At 38.6% G+C, this 9,572-nt stretch overlaps 1 protein-coding gene across 2 annotated transcripts; it reads right to left on the reverse strand.

Annotated features, from left to right (window-relative positions):
• Window positions 1-841: 841 nt before the first annotated feature.
• On the reverse strand, window positions 842-6,542 carry vamp5 (vesicle-associated membrane protein 5). Of its 2 annotated transcripts, none has more exons than XM_031848859.1 (3): window positions 6,289-6,542; window positions 3,614-3,766; window positions 842-1,730 (listed from the first exon to the last, which is right to left on the reverse strand). In XM_031848859.1, exons 1-3 carry the CDS (start codon window positions 6,289-6,291, stop codon window positions 1,575-1,577), a joined length of 312 nt encoding a protein of 103 aa, XP_031704719.1. In that variant the 5' UTR covers window positions 6,292-6,542; the 3' UTR covers window positions 842-1,574. The 2 variants fall into 2 exon arrangements, with proteins under 2 accessions (XP_031704719.1, XP_031704720.1); XM_031848860.1 differs by having other exon boundaries at window positions 3,614-3,757; window positions 6,289-6,539.
• Between the last annotated feature and the right edge of the window lie 3,030 nt (window positions 6,543-9,572).

Raw genomic sequence — 9,572 nt, forward strand, 5'->3', positions numbered from 1 at the left:
GAAATATCCTGAACACATACATATCAGTAAGTCAGATATTATTCATTTCATTATCTTTCCAGCAACCCTCAAATCAAAGAATAAAGACAATTTAGTTGTATTTTCCCTTTAACTCACGAGATGTTTTATACTTAATGTTAATATAATTAATTTAATCTTATTTACACAAATGCAATTTGTATATATACGCTTAGATTACATCCTATTTTGGAAACCGGATGTTGTTTTACGGTAATCTTTCACCCTTATTTGACATCTTATTTTGAAAACCGGATGTTGTCTCACGTTAATCTTTCCGATAATTTTGCAAAGTCCTTCGCTCGCTTCCGATCTGTCCCGTTTGAATGCGTTTACCGTAAATTTCAGCATATAGGCGCACTTGGTTGACCACGGAGATCCGAGTGTCTGCTGACTTGACCGGTCTTTTCCACTAATTGAAACTAGTTACAAGAAAAGCAGAGCTCTGTGGGCTCTCCACATAAACATGGACACTGTTGTTGAAATCGAATATTTTTTTTAAGTTATAAATGCAATTTTTAAACCACAAACATAACTCATCTCCAATATATTGGTGTGGAAGCAGAAATTTCGGCGACAGTTATCTGCAAATATTGGACAAAGATATCCAAAATCATCTGCATAGACAGAAAATCTGGTTCTTTTTTGTATTTCAGCAAACTATCTCTTTGATTTTGCTGGTTAGACCAGGGCCTGTTAAATGTCTTGTCTGGTTAAATGGCTACATACAAGTCAACTGTTTAAACTCATTACACAATATTCCTTTAAGGTGGAATTTTTTCCCCCTCCGTTATGCAAGTTTTTCTGAAGTAAAAACATTGGACAGCAGGGGTCACTGTTTATTCTGATAATCTTTACTACATGGCTTGGCTATTAGTTTGTATCGAGCCAACATTTGTGCAAAATAATATAATAAAACATTTTAATGATACAGACAACCTTTCAATTTTGACTGATGAAATTTCATGTGGCAATACATCAGTTCATTCTTTCCAATTTGAAGCAATCGGAAGCCGCATATATTCACCAAGTTTAACATCTGTTCTGTTTCCTCTGTCTTCTTGCACTCACGGTTGACTCTACTTATCGACTGAATCGTTGGTGAAAAGGATTCTGTCTTCAGTTCAGAGACCACTGATGGCAGCTTTCTGTTCCTCTGAGTTGTGCTCTTGAACGGAAACAGCTGTGTACAAACATACAAATACAAAAGTAGCAGCCTGATAATATTTGCATAAAAATATTAGCAATTCACGGGGTGGAGGAGAACTTCTTAATTAGATCTAATTTTAAGATCTACGATTTGTGTGTTCTCCCATTGTGGGCCTTACAGAGACATTACCATTGAAAAGTTAATTTAAAAAGCAACAAAGCAGCCGAGCAATCATTGGTACCATATCAATTGAAGACTAATGAAGAGTGGGACCGATACTCCCATAAATATCTTTAAACACAGAAATAACACAGAATGAGCAGTTCAGGCGAGATGCTAGAGTCCCACAGTTTGCACTCCTTTTTTTCCCTTTTGTCCACTTCACCTTTCACCCGCAGAGGAGCTACTATGCTCCTGTGCTATTAACAATGGCATAGATTATAAGTCCGAGAATGATGAGTGCCGCTGCCACTCCGATGCCAATAAACACCACTTTCATCTTCTTGTTCTCCCATCTTTTCTGTTGCTTCACCTTTTCGGTTCTCTTCTCAAAAACTACAGCCTGGAAAGAAAACACACACACACACACACACACAAAATAAAAAATGTTACATTACGTTGTTGTGTAACTGAACTGCTGTTAAATGTCTGATATTATTGAACATATGGAACATATGACAAGATGGGATGGATTTATTCTCCCAAAGCCGGCACACTAACTTCTATAAAACTATCAAAGCCTAAGAAAACATATCCAATTTAGAAAACTTATTTTGTAAATTTTCACTCGTTTCCCTACTTTCTCTTTCTCAAAGTGGTTATATTCAATGTGTTTGTATTAACAATAGATTACATGACTACTATGATCCGTCTCGGGGTCAACAAGCAGGTTGGCCAGTGTTACATCATACTGATGAGCATTTATCAGAGAACTAAAGGAGTAAACTGGGATTTTAGTCGTACACACTTTGTGATAACAAAGAGCAGTCTATATTTTTACATCAACAATGGATGAAATGACTACATGTTATATGGAAGAGGGAGCCGCAAAGAGTTGTCTCTCACATTGCTCCATTGGCCTACATCACACTGTTGAGCGTTGTATCAGAGAACTAAAAAAGCAAACGGGTAGGCGACTAAAACTTAAGCTCCATGAGGCCTTTGGATACACTTTGTTATAACATGGATTAGGAACAGACAAACTAGGAAAGCAGCTCTCTGAAAACCTCCGCATTTTGGCACCATGATAAAACGTAAATTGGCACCAATCAAATGACTGCATGTAATGTGAAAGGGGTCCCTCGTAACGACATACCTGACTCTGCAGTTCCTCTCAACTCTGCTAAGCACTTTAGCGTCTTTCAGCGCATTGTTTTGCATTACGGCCCACATTTTACTGTTTTGTTTCAGCATTGTTGTTTTGTTAAAATCACATTGTACACTACCCGCCCAGCACACAAGAGTTGTTTAAGCAACTGCTTACTAAAAACATTATCACACAAACTTAAAGGTGATTATAGAGGGTGTCAGTGTATAGAGCTTGTTTCTGCTGCCAATAAGGGTTGGGCATGCACATTTGATAGTTGCTTGCAACTGCTATAGAAAAGTACACGTGCACACATACATACACGCCCACTCGTTACTGTATCAACTTTGCCAGCAACGTCACGTATCAATTATGTCTGAAGAAATAGCTCATGGGATGTATAAAGACAGTATACCCAAGACGCAACATTAGCATTCGTGTTTTGGAGTCACGTTTCTGGCCTGTCTGTTTGATGATGGGCAGGTAAAATAGCGTGAGTCACAGCAGTGAGAGGGAACCAGGTTGCAGCCTGTAACACCAAAACAATGATCTGAAAGACGCTAAAACGCGGATGATGATGCTCTGTGTGTTTGTCAATATGAGTGACCCCTTTCACGTCACACATAGTCATTTGATCCATTGTTAAAATAAAAATATTGACTGCAAAAGCATTAAGTTTGATCCCTATGAACTAAGAAACCATGTTATCACAAAGTGTATCCAAGTGGTGCTTGAACATAAATTTCAGTTGTCTGGCTGTTCGCTTTTTTTTAGTTCTCTGCTGTAACACTGGCCGACAGGGCAATGTGGGAACGATGTGACCCGCATGTCGACCCCCGGACGGACATGCGCCTCGTGGCATGTCCTGGACTCACTCTGTCGTACCCAGGGAGACCAGCTCGCTTCATTCATCTTAGGAAACAATAGGAAATGCCTTTCTAAAAATAGCACCATAAAACACAATCAGGATGTAAATTGTACATTTGTTTTCCTCTCCAGCTCCACCTGAGGTGTATTTATAGACATCAATATGACATTTCCTAGTTTTAAATCCCTGGACGCCTGAGGGCCATTTGCTGCAGACTTAGTAGAACAAAATAGTGTGATGTGATTTTTCTCTGACCACCCCCCCTCCTTACTTTTGACAGCAGGTGTTCAGCCCTTTCCTCCAGGTCGCCCATTTTCTCAGTTCTCTCATCGGCTTTGTTCATGTTTTCCAGCATGATGCCCTTCACCTCCTCCACGTCCTCCTGGGCCTGCTGCAGGCGGTTCTTCCCATTCTCCTGTCCAATCAACACACACACACAACATGATTAAAGAGTGAGGAAGACATAATGCACATTCAGTAATTTGGGACTTTTTTTGAAGGGATTTATGTGCTTGCATCGTTTAAACTTCCTGTGGTGAAAGAACGGTGGATATGGGTACTATCTGCTTGTAAGCAGCCAGTGGCAGCTATTTGTTTCTTGGCAATAATCCTTATTGACTTTGAATGCCCTCATTGTAAGTTGATTTGGAAGGAATGCAAATAGCTCTAATGTAGCCGCAATATTTTAGTCCTCCTGATCTTTAGAAAGGTTTTTCTGCACATTGCCACCACAGTGTCAAGCATAAAGATCTTTCTACTTGTCATCGGGAGTACTACTCAGCCAGTCAAACAGTTGTTTATTGTTCTCTGTGGCTCTGGAGGGAGTTTTGTCAAATCCCAGAAAACAACCCCTGATGATGTCATCAGGCGTGGGTATTTAGCCTGCAGGGCGAGTTTAATGGAAATATGCTGTTGGTTGCATTATGGGAAATGTAGGATCCAGAGCTTTATACATATTAGCGACCAAGTGGTCAATAGCAGTGCTGACGGTTAAAGTACAAGTGTTGTTTGTTTTTTCCTAATCAGTTTTGTCATTTTTGTTTCAGCTCCTTTCAAAATAAGGATATTAAATCAGTAATTACCTCATGTTTCTTGTAAGCACAATTTTCAAACAAACTAAAATGAAAAAGTCAAAGTCAAATCTTGCAGCATGTTGTCCAGACCGGCTGTAAACTGAACCTGATGTAGATCGGACTGGCTTGCTGTTTTATAAACACGGGCAACAGTCACGCAGTGAATTTGAGCAGAACAACACATCCTGCTGTGACATGCTTGTGCAAGTAGATTGAAGCAAGCAAGACTACATTCATCGATAACTGAAATAAGTATTGTTAAAGTATAAAGTGGAGCATAATCATTATTAAAAGCAACTTTCCCCAGCTATGACACTTGATGCTAAAAGTGAAAACAGGAGCATATTATGAGATATGAAACCAAGTATGGCAGACTTCCCTAGATCACGAAAAACACATTACTGCAGCAGCTGTGTAACACTATCCTCCTCCATGTCTGCTCGGAGGGGAAAAGGCAGCAGCACCAGAGGGCAGAACAGCAACAACAGGGCAACGACACACTGATAAGAACCCTGGGGCAGGATATTTAGAGAGTAGTTTGACCTCAAAGCAGTTTGTATCCTGACAGGTTTCTCCTTCACCCCTGCCCCCTCAGCCTTGAGAGGAAGCCAGCATCTCAGAAGTTGACAAGAGCAGGAAACCAACAGGAAACCAACAAAACATGTACACTCTGTGCATCTTGATTTGGTTCAAAATCATTTCCTGTTGAAGCTTACTGTACACATACAAATTCACTGTTGGCTAAGAATAGTAAGCTTCATATCAGTGACTGATGGAAACAGATTAATGGATGCCCTCAAAGCCCAGTTATGTCACCTCAGGCCCACCAAATAGCAGTTGAACAATAGTCTGCGTTTAAAATTCAGCCGCCAACGTATTAACACAGGAACTGCTGCCCACTGCAGTTCCCCTCCTTGCTTCCTTCCTTCCCTCACTCCCTCCTAACTGCAGTAATGTACCTGGCATAATCTCAGGGAAACCACACCCACATCAGGTTATGGCATGTTGACGATAGTGTCCTCCATCCTATTTGAACAGTGAGACATTGCTTCCTTGTGAGCTCATAATATTAATCTTGTGTTGAGTTCATATTTAATGAGGGCATGTATGAAGGTTATTGGAATGTAACCCGATTAATTCTTAATTCATGACTTAATGAACTGGCTTCTGATCCTGACAAGACATGAAATGTAAGGGAGTTTCGAGAAGAGATACTCTTTTATATTTACATTTATTTTATTTTAGTAATTCTATATCTTTCACCTCACTTTACCGCTTAAATTCAATAGATTCAAGGAGTTTATTGTCACTCCAATTTGGGAAATGCTTTCGCTGGGGAGGCTCCATGAAAGAAATAAAATGACTAGTAAATATAAAAGGATATGTAAAACATTATACAATAAATATAATAACAAAAATATAAGCATCAAAAATACCCATCAGAGAAAAAAAAACATAATTCAAATATCAACCTGACTTCATTAAATTAACTCACTCGATCAAAACACTGTTAAGACAATCAGCATATGTGCTTTATGAATGCACGTTTTCATTTTTTTGCATTTATTTATGTGTATTCATTTAGTTAAGATTCACCTCAATGTATTTCTACCCGACACCAACCTCACGTGTTTCCAACCAAATAAAACAAGCATTTTGAACCTCAGTTATTTATCTTCTATTATGATATTGTAAATAAGACATTACAGCTGAGAGCAGCTAAGTTACCGTTTATAAAAGGTCATAGTATACATTTTGTTTACAAAGCATTTTTCCTAAACAAAGCTCCCTGTCTTCTCCCTGCGCTCTTATCGAAGCTGTTATCCATTATAACAAAGCTGGTTAACCTACAGCCCTCTCTGTATGGACTTACCATTGCTGTCGCGTCTCTTGCTGTTTCTGTGTCGAGGCTGTCACCGGATCTAAATGCACTCAGGTTAACTTTAGAAACAGGAAACACAGCATACCAGCGCAGTGGACGTCCCACCTTCTGTCCTTAAATTCGTGAAACGTCTTGCGGTTTTTCTTTTGTCTTTGCACTCTTTCATTCAGCGTTAACTCGCCTCTCGTTACTTTCACTTCTGCCTGTTCCGCTTTGTGCACGCGTAGTCTATCTGATCGTGATGCGTTCACGGTGTTTCCCGGAAAGTGTACAATTGCAACAGGTGGTCACGTGACCATCATGCCGACTCGGTAAAGTCCAAACTTTTTTGGGAATTGTCTCCAAACAGGAGGCTATGCGTTGGATTGCTTTCAGTCAGTTTGCTTTACCATGGTCCACAAAGGATTATTTGCAACGGTCAAAAACGGCTTTATACTTTTACTGCATTACATTTAAGGGGAAATATTGTACTTTTTTTCCTCCATAACATTAATTTGACAGCTATAGTTACTTTTTAGATTAAGGTTTTAGTTTATAAAGTACTTGCTATATAGATACGTATATTGCTGCTAATGCTTTTGAACTGAGTTGGTATTGACATCACCAGGGGCACATGAACGCAGCAGCACTTAGACTCTTTAGTGGCATCCCTTATCTCCTTTATCCAGCAGGAAAAACTAACTGCACCGCAGATGCATCATAAACATACTGATGTGCCCTCCCCCTGGTCGTTGTCTGTTCAGTGATAGTCTGGCAGCGTCCAACTCGTCCTCTCTTTACATCTTTGTCATGTCATGAACATTAGGCTGGTCCATTTCTAGCAGGCCTTCAGACTTACTGCAGAACATTGTGTGCTGTTTGGTCACTGAAGGGTGTTGCTCTCTTATGGGCTGTGCGTGATTTTAAGAAGGTGGCTGCTGGTCCACCCTTGTGAGAAATATGTGTAATGCTCATATAATATCCCCACAGGGACTTAGAGTATGTCAGAGGCACCAAAAAGTACATTTATATTCACCATTTGCTTACTTTTTGACCTGTAGTTTTAATATCTGTATGGTATCCCTAATCTGGAGTTCTTTCTTCATCGAAAACAAAACCATGGGGCAACAGACTCCTTTGTGGCTGAAAACATGGCACAGTCGACGTGTTGGGTAACATCAAGACTCAAAGAGACCAAACTTCTTTGTTGATTTCCTGAAGCAGGATGGTTGATCATCAGTGAAACTGCACGGCACTGAAGACTTACCAGGGTCTTAATTACTGTGTGTGTATGTGTGTGTGTGTGCTACATTTATGATAAGGAGCTGACAGACAGACAACACAACTCCATTGTAGTTTAACAGCGTCACTCACACGTGCAATTGAAATTCTCTCCAACAGTCTTCGATTCTTTCAGTGACAGTTACTGTATATGCAAAACAAACCACCATAAGGCATGATCCCATTACGCCTCTGATTATGGAAGAGGTCCAGACATAATCCAGAGATCAAGACATACTTAGATCATAAGAAGTTACAGTGTCATTGAGTAATGACACCAGTTGGCACACTGCTGTGCTACATTTCTTGTATCTTGCATCAAAGGATGCAAAAAGAAGATGTAAACGAATAGAGCATCTAAAGCGGAAATTTGACAGAGGTTTGAAAGTAAAGAGATATCATAAACTGGAAGTGGGGTAATTTGCCTCAAGATCTAAGCTTCATTTAGGTGGCTGAATGAAAACATTGGTTTGCTGAAGCCCATGAAGATGAATAATTGGTTGTAATAATGTTAAACTCTCAAAGGCCTGAACTTATGTCCATAAACTAAATGAGAGCTCACCGAGAAATATTTTCTATTTTACTTAAACCTTTGTACCCACACACTATTTTACAGATCATTTTGTTATATGAATACAAGTATGAGATCCTAATGTGTAATAGATTTTCCATTAAGATATTTGGTTGTAATTGTTTGTTTCTATTTAAATTAAGACAAACACCTAGAAAATATATATCTGAAAAATTTGTATTACTGATAATCAGTATGATGTTACGGCTATATAACCTCACCAAAGAGTTTACAGTGATCAGTCATCTCCATTATGACATTAGGTTGTTTTTATTATGGGTGATGGTATAAGCCTCTTCAATATAAACACTAGAGAGAAAGGAGGTGGTCCGTGTGAATAAAGCACTCAGAGCATCACCATTTGTCAACACAGACCTAAGGAACCATGAATAAATGCAACTAATCTAAAAATACATCTAATATTACTGGTAATGTGCTGTTTCGAGAGGTGAAGCAGGAAAGAGCTGGTCCTGAATCGGTTTCTATTCATCGTAACACATGTTATCACTTAAACCAAACTGAAGCTGTGATTACACAAACAGTATCAAAATCAGTGGACTCGTTTTCTGTGGTGTGTCATCAGATAAAGCAACACTATCATCATACAGTTACACTACTTTATGGTACTCTTACTACTTCTACCACCAATATGAGTAGTAGTAATACTATTACTGCAGTAATATTTGTATAGTTTAATAGTTAAGTACAGCATTTAGTAATCGGATATGTTATATAATGTTAGAGTTGGCCTATAGTTTCTTATAGTATACTATAAAATAGTAGTGTAGTGTTGTACAGTACTGTATTATAGTCTTGTATATACTTACTGTATAATAGTATACCTTAACAATATGGTAGTATCGTAAAGTAGTGAAAAACATCAAACTTTACTTTTATCATCACATACATATATGAAAATATAGTATAGTCTGCTGTAGTATAGTATAGTGTGTAGAGTATAGTATAGTTTAGTTGTATATAGTATACTCTAGTGTAGTCTAGTAGTACCATAGTATAGTATAGTACTGTAGGGTTATGTCGTATAGTGCAGATATCTACTATACTTTATTATATAATTCTATACATAATTGTACAGTATTTTAAGTATAGTATAGTATAATAGTGGAGAGTAGTTTAGTACTATACTCTACTATATTATATAATACTACACCACACAATAGTATAGTGTATGTATGTATGTATGCATATTAAGGTGATATGTTAATCAGGAATTTCAACCCAAATCTGAGAGCATTGCCTCAGTTAAGCTGCATCAGCCTCTAATAAACCTCAGACTCATTTTCACTACCTAACGCTTCATCACAGTGAACATATAACCACCATATTACATCTGGGATGTACTGAGGCAGCGTGAGAGACTTAGTCAGGTCAGAGCTAGTGGAGTCAGAGACCCGGCCAACAAAAGACTTCTTCAGGGAAAAGC

Source organism: Anarrhichthys ocellatus, unplaced genomic scaffold (assembly GCF_004355925.1).
Source record: "Anarrhichthys ocellatus isolate YVR2014 unplaced genomic scaffold, GSC_Weel_1.0 scaffold9, whole genome shotgun sequence".
NCBI classification, from domain to species: Eukaryota; Metazoa; Chordata; class Actinopteri; order Perciformes; family Anarhichadidae; genus Anarrhichthys; species Anarrhichthys ocellatus.